Source organism: Scleropages formosus, chromosome 3, assembly GCF_900964775.1.
Source record: "Scleropages formosus chromosome 3, fSclFor1.1, whole genome shotgun sequence".
Lineage (NCBI taxonomy): Eukaryota > Metazoa > Chordata > Actinopteri > Osteoglossiformes > Osteoglossidae > Scleropages > Scleropages formosus.
Genome location: NC_041808.1, coordinates 31,960,055 through 31,980,863, shown reverse-complemented (window position 1 = coordinate 31,980,863; position 20,809 = coordinate 31,960,055). Strand labels below are relative to the sequence as shown.

The 20,809-nt window shown below is 44.2% G+C and overlaps 3 protein-coding genes across 7 annotated transcripts in view; 2 read left to right on the top strand and 1 right to left on the bottom strand.

The window, feature by feature from the left end:
* The first annotated feature begins 122 nt into the window (after positions 1 to 122).
* Positions 123 to 7,737, top strand: hmox2b (heme oxygenase 2b). Of its 3 annotated transcripts, none has more exons than XM_018743018.2 (7): positions 123 to 179; positions 900 to 985; positions 2,613 to 2,740; positions 2,909 to 3,026; positions 3,341 to 3,832; positions 4,442 to 4,565; positions 5,032 to 7,737. In XM_018743018.2, exons 3-7 carry the CDS (start codon positions 2,649 to 2,651, stop codon positions 5,157 to 5,159), a joined length of 954 nt encoding a protein of 317 aa, XP_018598534.1. In that variant the 5' UTR covers positions 123 to 179; positions 900 to 985; positions 2,613 to 2,648; the 3' UTR covers positions 5,160 to 7,737. The 3 variants fall into 3 exon arrangements, with proteins under 3 accessions (XP_018598534.1, XP_018598532.1, XP_018598533.1); XM_018743016.2 differs by having other exon boundaries at positions 152 to 179; positions 895 to 985; XM_018743017.2 differs by lacking the exon at positions 123 to 179 and adding an exon at positions 189 to 315 and having other exon boundaries at positions 895 to 985.
* Positions 7,738 to 7,816: 79 nt separating this feature from the next.
* On the bottom strand, positions 7,817 to 15,165 carry dnaja3a (DnaJ heat shock protein family (Hsp40) member A3a). Of its 3 annotated transcripts, XR_003797549.1 has the most exons (13): positions 14,963 to 15,165; positions 13,451 to 13,593; positions 13,173 to 13,256; positions 12,793 to 12,999; positions 12,340 to 12,492; positions 12,082 to 12,229; positions 11,707 to 11,771; positions 10,412 to 10,540; positions 10,187 to 10,302; positions 9,634 to 9,731; positions 9,210 to 9,315; positions 8,658 to 8,773; positions 7,817 to 8,338 (listed from the first exon to the last, which is right to left on the bottom strand). XR_003797549.1 is itself a non-coding variant. In XM_029250299.1 (12 exons), the coding sequence occupies exons 1-11, from the start codon at positions 15,147 to 15,149 to the stop codon at positions 9,224 to 9,226; spliced, it is 1,422 nt and encodes a 473-aa protein (XP_029106132.1). In that variant the 5' UTR covers positions 15,150 to 15,165; the 3' UTR covers positions 7,817 to 8,773; positions 9,210 to 9,223. The 3 variants fall into 3 exon arrangements, 2 of the variants coding, with proteins under 2 accessions (XP_029106132.1, XP_029106133.1); XM_029250299.1 differs by having other exon boundaries at positions 7,817 to 8,773; XM_029250300.1 differs by lacking the exon at positions 9,210 to 9,315 and having other exon boundaries at positions 7,817 to 8,773.
* A 92-nt stretch (positions 15,166 to 15,257) lies between these two features.
* coro7 (coronin 7) overlaps positions 15,258 to 20,809 on the top strand; it is a 107,645-nt gene continuing 102,093 nt past the window's right edge. The window contains exons 1-4 of the mRNA XM_029250435.1: positions 15,258 to 15,412; positions 15,703 to 15,833; positions 18,536 to 18,632; positions 20,474 to 20,554. Coding sequence (XP_029106268.1) covers positions 15,385 to 15,412; positions 15,703 to 15,833; positions 18,536 to 18,632; positions 20,474 to 20,554 — 337 coding nt within the window. The 5' untranslated portion in view covers positions 15,258 to 15,384. The remainder of the gene's footprint in view (positions 15,413 to 15,702; positions 15,834 to 18,535; positions 18,633 to 20,473; positions 20,555 to 20,809) is intronic.

The following is a 20,809-nucleotide window of genomic DNA, read 5'->3' as shown; positions in this document are numbered from 1 at the left end:
AATAATATAAAAAAAAAAAAAAAAAAAAAATACCGTGAACCTATCAAAATGCGCTATTTCAAACACGTGGTGTTGTGACCAATGGGGAGCGGTCACGTGATGCGAACCAGCACTTCCTGTTTGGTTCCACTCGACTGCTCGTCAGGATCACTGCGGCAGGACGGCGCTTCAGTCCCAAGGTTAGCGGAGCGCCGCCTTCTTTCAAACTCTTGTACTTCGCTATGTGTTATGACGGTCGACAGACCAGTAGTTAATAATTTGTTTAATAGTTCCTCTGTAATTAGTGACAGAAGTGCGCGGTATTAGGTGATGGAGGTGCGTGTTTTGTTGACACTGACATACTCGGACCGGAGACCTCCGGCTAACGGAACAATCAGTAATACGATATGATAATATTAATTTTTTTTTAAACCGGCGTATCTGTGCGTTTTGAAACGGATTCGTTGCCATGATATTGCTGTCTTCCTCCGATCGGCTGTCGAAATAACACTCCAGTAAAGCTTGGAGCAATGAAAGCAGAGAGCACCGCTGTGTGTGTGTGTCCGCGACATGTTTGTCCACAAGCTCTGTGGCGGCGCGACGCGAGACCGCTCGTGGGTTCACCGGAACAAGGCGCTCGTGCCTTCCCCTCTGTTGCTGCGGCTTTGTCTCGCTCTCGTTGTCGCCGCGCTTCACGCGAACTCGGCCTCTCTGCGTCCTGAAACATCCAGTGAAGGTGGACAGAAGAGCGGGGGGGGTGTTGTTTGTCCCGCCATATGGGAGAACAATGTTGTCCGAGTAAAGTCCAGAAAGACTGTGTTTAATTTGCTTTGTGTGTGTGTGGTGTGCACCACTATTCAGACAGTGGTGTGTGTCCGTGGCTGCAACAGTGACGCAATTAATGTCCTCTCCCAGTTCAGCAGACTGACCAGGTGGAGGAGGAGGAGGAAGAAGAAGACGACGACGACCACAACCGCAGCAGCAACATTTTGTACACACGTTTACGGTAGGTGTCACACACTTATGGACTGGTCAGAACAGCTCCACCTGGACTGTCACCTTTCAGTCTGAAGCACCTGGGTACGAATCTCACAACTTCTGTTCTCCTGATAAAAGTGCTAACCTGGATTGCTATAGTAAGAGTACCCTGCTGTATAAATGGGTAAATGATTGTGTATCCTTGTAAGCCACCCTGGTAGGATCCAAGGATCCTTCTAAACCACCCATCCTTGGGCAGTTGTGAGACTCATACATCATCCATACCATATTGTATGGATGAATGACACAGTGTAAGTCTTTGGGTGCTCTGGTTTCCTCCCACACTCCGACATGCTGGTCACCCATAGTATGTAAGTGACACACACACAGAGAGAGAGAGAGAGAGAGAGTGTGTTCCACTGATGTATGGATGAGTGACACATTGTAAGTAGTGTAAGTCTTTGGGTGCTCTGGTTTGCTCCCACACTCCAAAGACATGCTGTTCAGGTTCCCGTATAGTGTGTGAGTGACAGAGAGTGTTCCACTGATGTATGGATGAGTGACCCAGTGTAAGTAGTGTATCTAGCAGTGTAAGTCGCCATGGTGAATAAGGTGTGTGGGCTGATAAAACAACATAGAGTTCATTGGAAATCGCTTTGGAGAAAAGAGTCTGCTAGATAAATAAATGTAAATGTAATAATACCAAAAGGGTATTGTCTTAACAGGTGTATTTTTGTTCATCTTTGGCCTCTCCGTTAGGGGCCTGCTCTGTCATTTTGGAGAAATAATCAGTGAAACGAATGAATGTGAATGTCGTCATTTGTCTCTCCAGGTTGCTACAGTTTAATAAAAAATACTGTAATTTTTCCATTAAATGTAATCAAACATTCTCTTTCCAAAACACAGGTACATAATGATCCAATTGGAGAAAATAAGCAATAGGACTGAGATTAATTTCTACCATAGTCCCGAATCTCACATTGCTATTCCAGATTGAGTAGAAGAAGCTCTGCAGTGGTTTAGCCCTTTATCTTCAATAGCACACAGAGCACTAAGGCAGCTCTCTACAGTGTGATTATTGCAGCTTTTCCAGGCAAATGCTTTACACAGGGGTTGGTGATGCAACTGTCAGTCCTATGATGAAGACCAACACTAACTTGGAGTTTGGATTGTTCCTAGATTTACTGCAGAGGAATAAATCAGCTAAAATCCCACTGCTCCATGGTGGGTGGGTTTAATCTAGGTCCTGTGTCATTGGTCGTACTGCATGCACAGGTGCGCTGACCAACACATCTGACTCTCCCACCCTACCTGTCACTCTTTTGCTACGAGGCATCTAGTGCATCAGTCTAGAACTGTCCACATCAACCTCAACAGCACTCTTCTGAAATGAGGAACAATAACAGCAAGGAACTGATGAAGGAGTTGCTATTGCAGTACTTCTGTTTATCTGATGAAACAGTACAAGTGGCTCATTGTCTCCTGCACAGACAACAGATCCAGCAGTGTCCCATGGCTTTGCAAACTGAAACACCCGGGTGAAAAGCATACTATGGTTACTGTGTGTAAAGAACAGTGTTCCAGTGAAATGTCGGAAATGCTGGCCAGTGACGCAGCTTTGCTTCTTCGTGTTTGAATGGCTTGTGTTTCTCCAGAGTCTGCTGAGGGGTGAAAGACGCACAGCTGTAGTGATGACTGCTGACAAAATGGAGGATCCTGGGAAGGAGCAGGGTGTGTCCAATGGGGCGGTGTATGACGAAATGGAGGCGGAAGATAATTTGAGGTACTGAAATAATTCTATGAAAAATGGGGTATTGCAGGAACTTTGCCGTGATGAGTGCGCAGATGAGCTGGGGTGATGAGGTGTGTGTGTGTGTGTGTGTGTGTGTGTGTGTCTGCGCGCACATGGTGTTTGAATTTTTAACAGTGTAGTCTCTTCCCCCAACCCAAGTCCTGAGGACCTATCAGAGATGCTGGCTGCAGGAACCAAAGAATCTCATGAAAAGGCAGAGAACACAAAGTTTGTTAAAGACTTTCTCAGGGGCCGCATCCCCAGGGAGCTCTTTAAGGTCAGTCCACCAGTCCTCAGAGATCCTGCTTTTCATCTCCAACGTGTTACAAGGAAGAGGCACTGTGTGTCACAGGGAACTTTATACTTCTTTGAAAACCAGTTATATCCTGGAATAGAGATATGCGTCACTGATGGAAACATTACAGGGGAAAAATGAAGGTCTTTGACTGAAAGATGAATCAGGTCAATGTATTAGTTCTTGAACATGTGTGATCGGCAAAGTGACAGTGTGGTACACCTTCCTGTCACTGAATCCGTGTCACTATGCACACCTTTCACGGTGTGTGTGTATGTGTGTCTGCGGCCTTCCAGTTAGGTGCAGTGGCCCTGTACTTCACCTACACAGCCATGGAGGAGGAGATTGAACGGAACCGGGATCACCCGCAGTTTGCCCCGCTCTACTTCCCTGCCGAGCTTCACCGGCACGAGGCACTGGCCCGTGATCTGGAATACTTCTACGGAGGGGACTGGAAGAGCCAGATTAGCTGCTCCCCAGCCACACAGCGCTATGTGAAGCGCATCCACGAGGTCGGCCAAAGCGACCCGGTGCTGCTGGTGGCTCATACGTACACGCGCTACATGGGGGACCTGTCTGGTGGCCAGGTGCTGAAGAAGGTGGCCCAGCGGGCATTGAAGCTGCCACCCACAGGTGAGGGCCTGTGCTTTTATGAGTTTGAAGGCATTCACAGCGCTAAGGCTTTCAAGCAGCTATACCGCAGCCGTATGAATGAACTGGACCTGGACGAGCTGACCAAGGAGAGGGTTGTGGCTGAAGCGAACCTGGCCTTCACGTTCAACATGGAGGTGAGAGGCAGCGGAGGAAATTGGAGAACTAGTTATGTTCTGTCTTTTTTTTAATGCTGTATTCAGTTTTTGTATGTTTAGTTTCTTCATAAATGTGTTCTATGTAGAAAATAATATACAGTTGTAAAATAAGTGTATTTACATTTTTGTATTCTGTTTTTATCTGTTATGGTCAGTCATAGCGTAAGTCTTATTGACATGAGTATTACACTTTTAAGTTTTGACCTTTTCGCGCTCTCGCCTCCAGCTTGATCAGTTGCGTCATTAGGGACTCAGAGAATTAAGCTCCTTGGCGACAGCCACTTGTGTATTTTGTGCTTGCGGCTGCAGATCTTATCTGTTGTTTTGTACAAAAGTGCAAAGGGAAATTTGACTGGTGTTTTAAATGTTTTCAGATTTAATGCAATAATTGAAATAGTTGTTGATTTAGCCCATGTATAATGGACAACTTACAGGTGGATTATGTGTCCACAGGGGAGATGACTTGATAATTCTGTCTATGTTACTTTAGCTATCACTTATACAATCATCATAGTTACACTGCAGCAGATGGCACGCTGCATTTAATAATTGGTTTTTCTGTGTTTGTTTCCTTTATGTTGCTGGCAGGTGTTTACTGAGTTAGAGGAGCTTGGGAAGACTCTTCCAGAAGATGTAGTAGATGGTGACGTTCCTGCCCATGGAGACATGCAAGGAGACATCAGGAAATGCCCTTATTATGCAGCCAAAATGGGTGAGCATTCAACATTGAAACCCAAGGGCAACTGTATGGGTAGAAGTAGTGATTATGGACAGAGGTCTGTTACCTAAAGGGTACCTGTTCAATTCTGAAGCAGTGCAGATTATCAGATATGGAATCATAAATATTACGTAAAACACGGTTTAAAATAGTGCTGGCTAAGCAAATAAATACAATACTTAGTTGTTTAACCAATATAGTAATTAGGGCAGCAGGAACTGTAGGGGTTAGGGCTGCTGCCTGGCACTTGAGGGACCCAGGTTTAAATCTCACTTCCTGCTGTAGTACCCTTGAGCAAAGGTACTTACCCTGAACTGACACGGTACATCATGAGAAACGCAGCAAATAATAAACGGGTAAATAATAAGTAGCTTATTGTACAAACCTAACACTAAGTTGCTTTCGAGCAATAAGTAAATTTATAACGATTGTTATTTATGTTCACTCTTTGCATGTTTAGCGGCTTCTGGAGGAACTAGCTATGCCTGTCGGGTGGCCATGGCCTTGCTCAGGAACCCCACGGGCCAAGTCCTATTGGCTACCTGTGTGGCTGCCGTTGCTGGTTTGGCTGCTTGGTACCTCATGTGATTTAACCCAGCCGGCTGCATCCCTGCTAGGATTGGAGACCCGAAGGAAGGAAGGGACAAGGACTGGAAGCAGAGGCAGGGTTTTAGACCCCTACGTGTCTCCTGACCACTTGGATGTGAACCTAGGTTTAACAGACTCCAACTTGTTCCCTTTCTGCCTCTCTGTCTATTAGACACTTAGTCTTGCTGCCCACAGTACTTTTTATTTCATATGGTCCAACTCCTGTTCCCTTCTTTTCAAAGAAACGGTTCTTTTGTGATGTTAACGTGTTTTAATTTAGAAAATATAAATTGCAGTGAATTTCTCGTATATCTCATAGAATCTGGAATTGGGACTGCCAAAATGGATTTCTCATCTGAGGAATTCTTGTTCTTGTCAGTGTTGAAAAATAGGTTTTATAAACTTGCACTTGTATTTCATCAGACTCTGTTCATGGTAAAAACTGAGCAAGCAATTTGTAAGAAACCCAAATTATTAGCCTAGAGCAATAAGTGTAGTTGCTTAGCCCTTGGAAAATTTTAGGATTTCATGTGATTCTTTTTAGGTTCAGTTTTGAGCCAGTTTTTCCACATGACTTCAGAGCTACATTCATGTTTGGAGCAGAAATGTTTCAGACATTGCTATGAATGTACAGCTTCTAGTAAGTGGTGGGCTCTGCCATTAATAGCAAGAGAGGTGTGAGAACTGTTACCATAAACCTGTGGGTAGAACAGACTGGACAGATTGATAACTGCTGCATGAAGTCCTTTAGGGTAAACTGTACCCTTCAGGTGTGGTGGTGTTACAGCTTTGTTATTCATGACTAAAGCAGAAGTGTCCACATAGAGACCTACATAGACATTGTCAACACAATGCAATTATGTCCACTTTAAACTATTTTCTGCTTATTTTATCACACCCTTCTTAGAAACATCAACTATCATTAAGCTGTCATCAGGACTGATGCTTGTGATCAGTTGTCCTGTATCATATTTTTTGTAAAATTATTGGTTTTATGTAATGATCACAGTAAACAGACCTGGATTATGACAGACTGCTGAACTATTTCTCCATGTCTCAGATGCAAAAAAGATTTTAAACAAGGGATATTCACATAGGATTTTCTTATGATTTTATGCAGCAGACATTACATTTAAATTTGTTTAGCAGATACTTTTCTCCAAAGTGATGTACACTTCAGAGAATGAGTGCATTAGATCAACACGAGAAATTTGGATGCAGACACATGATTCCAGAGTAGTCAGTTTGCCACATTCCACTATATGAACCAGTGTACGTCACACACGTAGCTGCATAAAGGTGTTGTCATGCTTTTCTTAAACTTTAGATCTTAAGTCAAAATCTGGTACTAAGTAGGAATTTTGCTGTCATTTGTTTCTGTAAGGGTGGCCACTTTATCACCACCACCATGTGCACTGGATGCACTTGAGAAGGAAAGTAACATTGTGTGACTGACTGATATTCTGCAGCGTGGCTTTTTTTTTTTTTTTTTAAACAGCTTAACATTTAAAAGATAAGGTAAAAAGAGGAAGAGCATTGCTATCTGCTTATAACTATAGTGAGGTAGAGCATGAGGGCTGTAGGGCTCCGCTTGGCACAGGGGGAGTTTATGCATTGTACTGAAGGGCTGGAAAATGTTTACCTATTTTCTGAAAATGGAATCAGCAGAGTGGTCCAAATGAACTGGATTACCAAGAGTTTATGGATATAATGAGGACAGTGTTTTCCCAAAAGTGTATCCCCCACCCTGTAAGGGCAGACTGGTATTAAGGTCAAAAAAGGATCATTATTGACACTTGAATTTGACAAGTTTGACTGACATCAAGCTTCTAGTTTTTTATGCATGCTTTTCACATTGAAGGTAGTATTTCAACTTAGAATAAGCAAACCCTTCAAGTCACATATTGGGGAATGGCTGTACCCTGGTTGGGATCTCATGGTACCGCACTGGCTATTCGGTGGGAAGAGAATCGGGTGGATGAGATGTCTGAGTTCCCCTCTTCTTTTCACTCATCTGTGGTCAGCCAGGCATTCACAGCGCTGCCACTAGAATTAAGTCTAGTTACATAGTCTGAAGTTTGCAGCCCAGACAGTGGTTCGTTGCATGCGCTAAGGCAGACGAGTGTGCTTGTGCTCACCTTTTCTGAGCAGGCTCTGGCTTCACCCTTTGGGAGGATAAATTGCTAAGACTACATAGGGAGTGAAGGGGTAAAAAAATGTGTAAAAAAAGTACTAGGTAGATGGATTGCATGAGCCATAAGGAAAAAGTATATCTTGGAAGCAGTTGCTTTATGTGGAATAACCAGCCACAGTGTCACATGGTTAAGATCACTAGTACATACTTTTTCTGCACAAAAAAAATAGTTTGCACTTTTCTTTGGAGCAGGTGCAGAAGTACGTAGTAGTGTATTTACGTTCATTCAAAGAGAAACTGTGCTCTACTTCATCTATAAGCTGCAGTTGTGCTGTAATATGCATGGTGTTTCCTTGTGATAAGTGGTTTTCCGATGCGTGGCAAAGCCTGCGTATCACAGCCATGAGGAGAAAAGCACAGCTAATATTGAAATAATTCTTTTGAACACCAACATCACTTGTTATAACCTAATAACACAAGCAGTGTTCCCCATTTACTGCCATCCATGTCAATAAAGCAGAGATTTTTCAGTTTCTTTTGTGGAATTTACTAGGCAAGAACACAAGGTTTGCTCACAAATCTGATTCGTACACCACATCATTACATTGAAACAACCTGGACTTTACATTTAATTATAGATTTTATTTGACATTACAATTTTAATCTTATTTACAAAACAATCAAGCAAGTAGTTTTTGCAGGACATCTACTGAAGTCTGAATTCTCAGAAAAATCTAATTGAAACTATTGCAGCTAGTCCTGTAACAGCTCCATCACTTTTCCCCTAACATATCAGAACATGTAACTATGTTTCATTAAAATGTAATCTGCTTTTTCAGTTGTCCAAATGCTTCATGGTAATCTACAAATTTTGCAGCACACGAAGTGCACCAAGAAAGTGTGTTCCTCTGACCGTATACAACTATATTAGCTCAGCCATCAGAAATGATTTTCAGTTTGAACGTGTTCTCATCTTACATCCCAGGTAACCAGTGCTGTTCTCCATGCTTTAACCATTCTGGAAATGGAGCATGCTCTTTCTTTCCTGCATCACAGAACAAAGTAAGATGTACTCCAGCTGACACAAGGCTTCTTTTAGGTGGAAAAGTATTCTTGTTCAGCCCAACAGTCTTGCTACAAAAATACCAATTTCTCCCTCTGGCACTGGACCCAGATGGAACACTAGACTCTTGACCTGTACAAGTCTTTACTAGTATACCCTTACCATACTGAAGTGACATTGATTTGACCCTGATCCCTCCCCTAATCAAGAGAGGAACTGAGGGCAAATGTGTGCAGGCAGCCAGATGATTTTATAAGTCTCAGTTGTGATCAAGATACACTCAAGTAGAGGAAGAACAAACCAGTGTAGCAGCAGTCCAGATTCTCAGTGTAGCTCAATCTAGGGGCACTGCTGTATAGTAGAGCATGTTCCTCCATCCTTTTGTCTTCACTTGTTAGTTCCCAGTGAATCTTTTACCTGGACAGACAAACCACAGCTGGCATTTAATCAGTGTTTTAAATACTTCTAACCATGTTCACATGTATGGTGGTTCCCCACACCCCTCACTGGTACAACAACAAAAAAAAAAAAAAAAACTCCTCAGGATCCCAGTTTATTCAAACTAAGCTCATTCTGTATTCCACAAGCCCAAACTGATCCTGGTTAATGCAGTGTGGCAGTGGATCAAATTCTCCCACTCCACAGAAGTGTTTCCAAAAGATCACAAGATAAGACATTGGGCTCCAAACCACTAGACAGCCACAAGCCAGGGAGTGGACCAGGACAAGGCAAGGGAGGAGGGAGGAAAACAAAGCAGAGTGAGCAATTCTTGGTTGTTCTGTCAGTAGAAATAATAAAAGAATAATAGCAATACTGAAATCATGAGGTGCTGAAGGCCCTTCAAAGGCCCTACCTGGGTTGTGGCTGTCAGGAGCTAAACATTTTCTTTAGTTTGGAGAAGAAGCCCTCTTCCTGCTTGTCCTGCGCTCCCTCAGAGCACTGACCACTGCTGTCCCCACCTGAACACAAAGGGGTGTACTGTGTCAGCCTGGGCTTGGCCCAGAGGTGAACATGAACAGAAGCAGCCCACTCCATTTGGACCATTCTGGCCTCCCTTTGAATTTACACACAACAGTGGCCAGCTCCATGTCAAAATATACCAGCCTTCTTTGAAAGGTAGACATCAGGTGTGCTGACAACAATAGCTTCATGACTAACAGAGCGCGACAAGCACAAGAGCCTAAGCACCCCTTTACCGAGTCTGATGACGCATAAATCCTGTAGGTGTAACAACGAGACGGAAAGTACATACAAGCGGGTATGTCTGACTGTCCCACCTGCACTGGGGCTGGTAATACCATTGACTGTCCCCTGCACATCCGTCTCGTCTTCAGCATAGCTCATGAGGACAGCCCGTTGTCGGTCTGTCAATGTCCTGCACAGCAGACAGGGAAAGAGAGGGGGAACAGGAACAGAGCTGGGCATCTTAAATAACACAGGTATAAAATGATACATTGAAAATTACAGAATAAAATGGAAAAAGTTCTAAATGCTTTGAACAAGACACAGGAACACCCATGAAGCCTCTTTCCTGCTTGTTGATCTGAAAATTAAAGAGTGTGAAAATAATAAAACTCAGATGCAGCTAATTCGTGTTTCACAGTTCAAGTTTTCTAGGCAAACAAAATGACACAATGGTAAATGAAAATAGCCAGGAAACACATATAAATATATATGCTCATATTCAGATCATCCAACCCAACTGTTCCTGCGAGTTCACGATCTTCAGGTGAAAATTTCACCCAGACAGACATGCAAAACAATAAAAGCCCTGTTCAGATGATTGATCAGAATGGGTGTGAGTGTGTGTATAACCCCTCGTAGCCTTACTTTGGGATACGAATCTTGATGTGAACATAGTGGTCTCCATAGCCATAACTGTTAATGCGCGGGATCCCCTTTCCTTCGAGCCGGATCTGCTGGTCTACCTGGATTCCTGCTGGGATCTGTAAGGGAAGCTCCATCAACTCTCAAACTTGTCTGCATCTCCAAAGCACAACTTGTGTAATCCTAGAAGTGATTTTTAGAGGGAACAGGACGTTCAGTTTCCCTTACTGCGATGTTGATGGTCTCATACAGCCCCTGTACCCTCGCCGTACCACCAAGGATTGCTTGTGCTACAGAGATCATTGCATCCGAGTGAATGTCTGCACCATCCCGCCTGAACACTGGGCTCTTCTGGACCTGCAGAGGACCAGTCGCAGCGTGTTAACAGTGAGCAATCACCATCAAGTCTAGTCCGTTTCAATTTCCTCGAAATGACAGACTGGCCCTCAAGTGTAGGACAGAACCATAGAGTGTAATGAGGGCTGACAGAAGCAATCAGTACAGCATAAAGTGGACTGGCCATTCAGCTCTCAGTGCTTGGTCTAAACTACATCACACTACAGTTATTCATTTAGCACATGCTTTTCTTCAAAATCATATAGAACCCAGAGCAAACAAAAGCGCATTTGGCGACAGACCATTTTGGCCAGTGCATATCACACAGTTACCTGCTATAGAAGTGAGTCAAATAGGAAACACAAAGGTGACTGTGACAGACGGGATGAAATTTAATGAAGCTGTTAGGAGACCAGGAGAGAAATAAGTCTGAAAGAGGTTTCGAGACTCCTCTGGAATGCAGAATTGGATTCAGTAGAAATTCTGTTATGAGGAAGGGAGCTTGTGTTCTGTGTTAAGATTCCCATGCGCCAACCCTGGTAAGTTAAAGGCAGAGCCACTTTCACAGAGCTCACCGTTTGCTACTAATCCAGACACATTTGTCTGGCCATAAACAGACTCAATGTCCACACAGCCTGGTTTATGTGACCAAAATATATTTATATGTATCTCCCAAAAAAAAAAATTAGTAGGAAGGTGGTTGGGAATCATGGATATTCGGATAAAGCTTTAAGCAGCTACTCGTGTGATGAACATTGGTTCATATGGTGGAAAGAAAAGTAACTATACTTAAGAATCGTGCATCTGCATCTAAGTCTCTCTTCCTGCTAATGTGATGCACTCATTGTATTTTCTATGAGATGTATGTCACTTTGGTGAAAAGTGTCTGCTAAATGAATAAATATAGAACTCTCATTGTCCCTATGTACATTAAATGTATAAATGGGAGAAGCTAAGAAATAAGGTAATGTTCTTCCCCAGTCCTTACACAGGTAGGCCACAGCTGACAGCGCTCGATCGGCTGGCCTCTCAGGAACCACTTCAATCAAAGAGCATGCACATGAAAAACCGAGTGGATTACCATTTTTCTCAAATGTGGATAACACTGGAGAGAAGGGTTCCACTACCACACCCACGCTTGCAAGACCTGACAACCAATATATCGTGAATATTCTCCCCGAACTCACTCGGAAAGTGATGAAGATCTCCTTCTTCCCAACAGGCATCCGAACAGTCTGCCCATCCTCCACCCCTGTACCAACACAGCAGTCAGTTTATCATGCAACTCACTGTTGAATCACAAGATAAAATGTCAGCAGTTAACATGGTTGCACGGACAGGAGGTCTTAGGACAACTGTGGTCACAGTCAAGCACAGTTAATCCTTTCCACAAAGCAACTCAAAAAGCTTTCATTTTAAAGGAAAGCTAGCAAAAAAAAAAAAAAACTTTCCTCTCCTATATCATCACAACAGCTCTGATACAAGCACATATAACAAAAAAACTTGATGATAACAGCAGAAATGGTTGTTTACTTCCAGGACATGATGAATGACAAACTCACCAGCAGGTACAGGTACCATGATTGTGCGCCTCTGCTTTGTCTGTCCTGTCCCACGGCATGTGACACAGGGGGATGTGATCACAGAGCCCCGCCCACCGCAGCGCCGGCATGTGGACCGCATCACAAAGGGGCCTGTGTTTACTGTGTCCTGGGAGGTGCGGGTGAGGGAGAACAGCTTCAGTAACTGAAGACACTTGAAGCTACCGTTTATTCCCTGTAGTACAAGGATGGAGGAGTCTGTGAAGACAGGGAACTCACCATGCCTGTCCCATTGCAGTAATGGCAGTGCTGGGCCTTAGTGCCTGGCTCCATACCCCTTCCATCGCACCGCTGACACGTGTCCTCCATGTTGATGGTTATCTCCTTATTAACACCCTTCGCTGCCTGTGTGAATGTCAGCTCCATAATGTACTAAGAGAACATAAAGCACTGGATTAGTACACTGCATTATCCAGCACATTCAATTCAATTTTGAAGCACTTGGAAGAAAATATGGTCAAAAAAACACTCATCTTTGTAAACGGAGACAATGGCAAAGGACAGTATTTTAAAAAGCAATTGTACGTTGGCAAGTAATGGTAGCAAATGCAACTCTGGATCACTAACAAGGTTCCCTTCACTTACTGTCATGTCTTTCCCTAATAATGATTTATTCAACAAGGATGTGAAAAGCTAATTAAAGACAGGCAGAGAACATAGCAGGTGTCTGACCTCCTGAGCCTGATCAAAGATGGAGTTGAAGTCTGCAAAGCCCCCAGTTCCAGAGAACTCTCCAAAAATTTTGCGGAACAACTCCTCTGGATCGAGGCTGGCCCCACCTCTCCAGTAGTACTGCTGCCCGGCGCCAGTCTGCCCGGGGTCAAACCCGGTTGAGCCATATGTGTCGTACTGCTTCCTCTTCACCTCGTCGCTCAGCACCTGGACAGCGCCAAGGAACCAACAGTAAGGTCTGCTCTGGTATGATCCTTCCTCACAGTCTGATAACATTCGCATTTTCCATCACAAAGAAGCCCTGGTGCCACTTCCAACTTTACTATAAAGTACTTAAGAGTATAGAACACTCATGTCCTTCATCACAGCTGTCTCTTCACCTCATAGGCCTCAGCTAGCTGGGCAAACTTCTCCTTGGCCTGGGGATCATCTTTGTTGGTGTCAGGGTGGTACTTCTTGGCCATCTGCAAATGCAGCACAGTAATCAGGCAATTATGAACCAAAAACAAGCAGGACAGTATGCAAATAATCAGTTTATGCATCTCACATGACCAAATTACCATACAACAAAGCGCAAAGAAATGCTGAAGATTAATTCATGAGAGGCAATACACCTGTTACACAATACAACTCCACTCTCATGGCCAACGTTCCTAACCTGGTAATAGGCTTTCTTGATCTCCTTCTGTGAAGCATTGCGTGGCACTCCCAGCACTTGGTAATAGTCCTGCTTGCTGGCTCGAGAGGAGCTGGTGTGGAAATACAGCTTGCAGATGACATTGGGGATCTTCAGACCTGTGACTGAACACACAGTAAAAAATGAGTGGGTTGATGCAGACGAACATGTGGAAAAAGACACTGTCACCTTGATTTTACAATGCAAGTTGCAACCCTGTTGTATCCCATACAAGGAAGCAGCAGCAACAATGAACCCTTGCAAGTGCACATTTCATACAAAAACCAGAGCAACAGAACAGGGTCTGCATCTCTCAAAGTCTTTCATGTAAAATGGACAATGTGCCTAAGTTGGGCCCTTGAGTGGCTTTGGTTTACTGCTTATCTTCCACTGTTGTCAAGGAGATCCATATGGGCGAAGAGCTAGTTAATGTCCAATAGTTGTTGCCTTTCAATCTGAAGGTGTTGGGTTTCAGTCTTGGATCCTACTGAAGTCCCCCTGACAAATATACTGACCCTGAATTACATTTATTCATCTAGCGGACGCTTTTCTTCAAAGCAATGTACATGTCAGAAAAATACCAAGAGTGCATTATATCAAGAGAAGGAGAGATCGGGATGCAGACACATGATTCTAGAGTACAGCCTATTTGTCACATTCCACCAAATGAACCAGTATCCATCGCACGAGCAGCTACATGAATCGATACAGTGAGCATACAATGATGCGGGAATCATCATATACAATTTAGATTACAACCCCAATACTGCAGGTCATGTGGGACAAAGCAGCCAGCTGGATGATCAGTCTCTACACAAAGAACAGTTAAATGGTGAACCACAACTGGCTACAAAGAGTGACCTGTTGAGATATTAAGAACGATCATTACTTTGGTTAATATAGTAACATCTTACTCAGTACTGACTGAGTCGCCCCTGGAAACATGCAGCTCCTGGAGCGACAGCAGACTAATGTTGCACTCTGCTCCTATGCTCTTGCATCACCTCCACGCCGTGCTGGACCCAGAGGCCGCAGGTTCAAATCCCACCTCCAACTGTAGTACCCTTGACTTGAGCAAGGTACTTATCCTAAGTTAATTGCTTCAGTACAAAATTACTCAGCTGCTAACAGCTTAACACTGAACATCACCTTGGAGAAAAGCATCAGTTCATTGAATTCAAGGATCTCCACAGAAAATATGCCTAAAAAGTTTCTCTACTGCACTAATGGACTAGATCACCAGCACCATCCAAGACAAGAGCTCAAGGACGGTCAGATGTTCAACAGCCATGGAACTTTCTAGTTGATCTGAACCTGGGCTCCCAACAACGACATGTGATCTTAACCTGGTTAACTAGTCGAAGGCTCTGTTTGTAGTCGCTCATGCCATGGTGTTTGGAAAGAACAGTTTGAATAACCAATCAACAAATAATACAACCAACTACTAGGCAGCCAGGAGCGTGCGCAGCTCAGTCAGAGCGGCCGGCGTATCACCTGACAGTGACAGCCCCAAAAAACTGCCTCGGCATGTCGCAGTCCCACGACTCAGCTGCTGCTGAACGGCTGACCGAGCGAAAGCGCTGCTGTAGGTAGACGCGAGCCGGGCGGAGACCCCTCGACGTCCACAGGACACGACCACCGCGACCCAACGTGACGAGCAGCGAGCGGCACAAGCCGCCATCTTCACCCTCCCACCGCCGCGCGACTGCGTCTACGGGAGCTTCCGATCAACTTGCGCATGCGTGACACCCACTTCAGCGCGTGTCGCTTAAAGTGGCCGGCTCCCATTTCTGTGTCGCGACATAGTGCCACAAGAGATCGGTTTTATATGCTCACACAGTTTTTATAATTAATACATAGGTGAAAAGTGAAAATAATTTCTATCAATTGTGGTCAAAACGTGTCAGATAATTTGCATGCATTGGCCAGCAGGTTGCATCAAAGGTATCGGGCAACGTATGTCTGTTCGTGGAAGCAGCAGGTTGCCAGAATTTTGTTTTGTTACCCCTGACAGAAACATCAGTACAACGTTGACATTTATTCTGCAAACAACTGAATAATGTATTCATGTTAAAACAAAATGCTTACTATCATTCTCTGTGAAGTAGGCGCAGCTAGCAGCACACCGAGCTTTGTCGATTGTCGATAGAGTCGCTCAGCAGGACGAACTGTACTGACACAGTGCTGTCAACTGGGTATACAGGAGTATCTCGCTCTCTCTCCTTGAATTGCAGGAGCATTACAGCAGAAGCCTCCGGAAGGCACAAGAGCACACTCAGTGAAAACAAAGCAAAAAAAACAAAGGATGAATCGTTTCAAGACATCTAAATTCAAAAACAGCACCCCGAAGATCCCCAAAAAAGACGTGAGTGGCGTTAGCCGGCAGAGCGCGCGGACGATCCGGTGTCCGAACGGCTGTGTGGCTCGAGACCAACTTCCTGAACGCGCACAGCGGAGCAGCGCGCGCGCCGGTGCCGGACTTACTGTGCTTAATATACAAGTAGAAAGGTTTACAAACAAAGAGCTTAGAGAATTTCAGCTTGATGTGTATGTCTGAAGTGAGGTTTCATATCCGCCAGCGTCGCTTCTTCATTTTACACAGCATCTGTCTCTGTGTTTCGTTGGGTGCAGTTAGAGGATGTTGCGACTAGCCCGCATTTCCAGAAGTAATACCCCACTGGGGTTAGATATCTGACAATTTAAATGTATACAATTTTCTTGCAGGATCAGATGTCCAGCGCATACTATACGCCAGCGTGGTGTGAATCCGTGCCTCGCACACGGTATATTTATTGCGCTGTGCTGTTGTGGTATGTCAACGAGACGCGCCGCAGGTTGCTCGGCTGTGTGATGATGCAGCGCTCCTGCTCGCGCCGCGGGGCTCCGCGGGAATGCCTCACATTCCTGTCGGTCCGGAGCGGCAGGTTAGCGTTCACTAACGCCCTTTTCCGCAGTACCCAGGCCTGCGCGAAGAAAGTGCTGGAAAATATATGGGTCAAATTTATTTTCAAGTGTGGTTATCACTGAACACAGCACATGTCAACTGAGCCAAGTGGTGCGACACGAACTCGAAGCCTGTGTGGCTCCTCAGCCCAGATTCGCCTCAGAATTTTACCTCACTCACTTCAAGCGTACGCTGACGTTTCCTGAACATTTTTACGGTTGCTTATTTTTAACAGCAGCGGACAGCGTAGTTTTCCTAAAAATGCTTATTGTTATGAACTGGTTGTAGGGTATCAAAATGTTTACACGGCGAATTGTCCGCTTTCCTCCTCACGCGCCACTGCTAGTTTGTGCACGAGAAAGCAGGCGATGTTCTGCTGGGGTGGGGGAGTGCCTTCTGATTGCTTGGACATCTGAAGGGCAAAAATGATTCCAGTGTTTGCTTGTCCACCTATATTCTTATTGTTGCGTAGTGCTGTAAACTCAGGTTGTTGGTGTCACGGGACAGGCTGTCTCAGGGTTAAACATTGATGGAAGAAGGGGAAAGGGCCACTGAGCATAGGGTTCCATGATGGCAGGAGTCTGCAAGGTGGTGGTGGTGGCAGGGTCAAGCCTCCTGGGGAAGCTGCATAAAGTCCTCATTCAGGCCTTCGGTTTGTGGGGAGCAGATGCTCTTCTGGGTGGTGCTTATCCTTCATTTTCGGCGACTGCAGTCCAGGTAGCCAGTTCTATGTGTGTCACAGTGTTTTCCCCCCTCCTCCTGGCCTATTTGTATAGAACCGCCTAGCTGAATCTGGGCTGCATTTTTCACACTTTTTAAATTTTTTTTTTCTCTTCCACTCATTTTACACGGCTTTTATATTTCATTTTCTTGGTGTGGAGCCCAAAAGTGTGGGGGCGTTGGTTATGCCGTGCATCTGCCAACAGCACCCTGCAGGTTTATAATCCCTTTGGATGACTGGTGCTTGAAAGGAACAGTGCCAAGGAGGCACAGATGCACTTTTCTCACCAGCAGATATTGAGAGGAAGGTGCACACCATTCTGTTTTCTTTACAGGGTTCAGACAAACAGTCTCGCATTTTACAAGTCCCTGGTGCCCATGGCCTGATCTCCTGTTGTCCGTTATTTCTTGTGGATGTTGTTGAAGGGTGTGCGATGCAACAAACACTTCCTGCTTCCTCAAACTTCTGCTGATTTGAAATAACAACTTCGGGCTGTGTTTCAGCATGCACTTTGTGTGTGTGTGTGTGTGTGTGTGTGTGAGTGAGCGAGCGAGAGATCTCTGTTTCCGGCCCTCATCCTGTTTGCACCACTGTTTAAACTTCTCACATCTTCAGCAGCTTCTATGTGTATCTTTTCAAATCATGGAGAGTCATATGAAAGAGAGACCGAGGGTACAAATGTACTTGTACATATGTAGATGTGTCTTTTCATTTTTTCCCTAAGTACCCAAATGTTTTAATTGTTTTTGCTGTTTTGGAATAGGATTAGGAAGAATTCATTGTATGGAAGTAATGGTCAGTGTGATGTGTGGCTGTCCAGCTTCCTTCCTGTCTGTTCTAAATACACTGCATTTCCCTCACTTCCCCATTTTGAGTTGTAAAGTTCACATGGCTGCATGTCCTCGCTGCACTTCCATAGGTGGTCTATGGTCAAGAAGGCACTTTTAACAGAATTTTTACTTTTATTAAAAAGAGTGTTTTTAGCCTAGTAAAGAGTTTTATGCTGTTGAAAGAAGTGCAGCGGATTGATGACTTTGCAAAACAGAATAGATAATGTCTTTAAAATGGTATTTTAAGAAAAGGTACGTCTAGGACCCCCACGATAAGAGTGTATTAACACTTTAGTGTAAATGTATTGCTTGTTGCAAGAGTGCGAGCATGTTTTTCTCTGTCTTTTGTCTGGACATGTCAGGGAAACGTTGAGGATTCCAGGCCTCAGAGCTACCTTTATGGAGTCCGAGTCTTTTGCAGTCATGAAATTTTGCAGTAGCCTGAGTACTGTTAGTTAGGAATCAGCATCAACTGGGGTACAGACTATGGGGCAAGGGGAGAGAAAGTTGGACAGTAGTCAGATAAAACCTGCTCTGGATTCTCATACTCTTTCTCCATTTCTGTGAATCAGGGATGGATTGGCAACATCCGGGCCGGGGCCATGAACTCCTTGGGGAATCACATCAAATCCAGCTGCAGGCTTGTGGCGTTTAATACTGAACAGTCTGGTAAGGCAAACAGTGTTTTTCTGTACAGTTTGTCAGAACTTGCTGCCTCATAGTTCTGATCATGTGATGATGGTATCATGGTTCAGCATCTTTGTTTTCTGTGGAAACATGCTGAAGTTTGTCTGATTGGATTGTGTTAACTGTAACCATGCAATATTGGTCATAAGTTTGAGTGTATTCACTGGAAACTGGTTTGTGGCACTAGACGCTTGGTATGCTGGTAGCATTGCAGTGGTACAGCTGGTAGTATAGTGCTTAGAGCTTGCTGCCTTCAGACTAGGTACTCAACCTAAATTGCTCCAGTAAAATTGTCTGGTTGTATAAGTGGGCAACTAATTATAGGTAGCTGAACATGTTAAGTTGGTTTGGAGAAAAGCATTAGCTACATGAATAAATGTAAGTGGTTAACAAGTCTGAACAGAAAATGAGCCACCTATGTCTTCCCAGATTTTCTGCAGCAGTTCCCAGAGATAGAGGGTACTTGTGGGTTGCTTTGCTTTCACACTTCTGTCAGTTTATCTTATACAAATGTTGCTCAGGTTTACTCAGAATTCTTACTGGAGCTGTGTGTAATTAGTTCAAGGTGTTTAAATCCTGCATTTGTGTGTTTTCTTCTGTAGTCAGCTCCTTGTGTAATTATGTTTCTATGTTTCTTAATTAGTGGATACATTTACATGTATTCATTTATCAGATGCTTTCTCCAAAGTGGCGTACATCTCAGAGAAATACAATTTGTGCGTTACATTAGGAGAAAGACAAACATAGCTGCAGACGTGTGATTCTTAAGTAAACTTAATTTCTTTTCACTTTATTCTCCCATTGTCCATCGCACGAGTAGGTGCATAAAACTCAGAATAGACCATTCCTAATCACCTTCCTACAATTTTTTTCTTTTTTTTTTTGTAAAGGTGCACAAACATTTACATACAATAATGGTCATGTGTGTAACTTTTGGGGTTGTGTTTGTGATGGTGACTGTATAATTGATACCGTACATTGAAGTCTATTGATTTAGCAGACGTTTTTGTCTAAAGCCACATATAACTCAGAGAAAACAGTAGTGCATTTCACCAACAGGTGGAGAAGTGTAGATGCAGATGCGATTCTCAGAGTACATTCATTTAGTCTAAAACCATAGTTTAACCAGGAAACATTACATGAGTAGGGGGGTGCGGTGGCGCAGTGGGTTGAACCACAGTCCTGCTCTCCGGTGGGTCTGGGGTTCGAGTCCCGCTTGGGGTGCCTTGCGACGGACTGGCGTCCCATCCTGGGTGTGTCCCCTCCCCCTCCGGCCTTACGCCCTGTGTTACCGGGTAGGCTCCGGTTCCCCGTGACCCCGTATGGGACAAGCGGTTCTGAAAGTGTGTGTGTGTGTGTGTGTGCATTACATGAGTAGTATTGTTTAGAATTGGTAAAGAGCATCTTTTAACACATGATATGGTACAAGTTTATAGAGTAGATGGACCCACTTCTACCTTGATCTCCTAAACCAGACAGGAGGAAGTTGCAATAATCCAGGTGGAATATCACCATGGCCTGGGCCAAAAGCTGCATAGAGTTTGTAGTGAGGTAAAGGTGGGTCCTGCGGATGCTATGCAGGGCATATCTGCAGGACTGAGTTATGGCATCAATGTGTTGGGAGAACTTGAGATGTGAGTTGGTCATTCGGACTGATGAGACCGATGAAATGAGCGAGCTATAAAGTTTGGTAGAGAGTCCTCAACAGGTGGTCAGACCCGCTGGGAGGTGAAGAATCTTGGTTTTGGAAAGGTTCAGTTGTAGATTGTGATTTGTCCTCCAAATACGTGTTTATGTTGAACTGCATGTTTGTGTGTATCCAGGTGGTGGACTCCTGGGCTTGTCTTCTCTGGATGCTGGAGATGATGGCAAGTGGACAGTGAGCCAGTTCCCATGTCATTCCAGTAAGAGCCTTCAACCAACATTTCACCCCCTTGTCAGACATTTCCTGCTCTTGTTCCTTCTCATTTCCCTTTGTGTGGTCTGTTACTGTTAAGTAACCTCTGTTTGCTATAACATCTATTTTTTTAATTAGTTTTATGAACAGTGCTAGGTGACAGTAACATAGCAACAGTACACCAAGAAATTGCAAATGCACATAAAGCAAGTGCAGAAGATCAGAATGTTGCAATATTTCACAGCTATGATCACATAGTGCT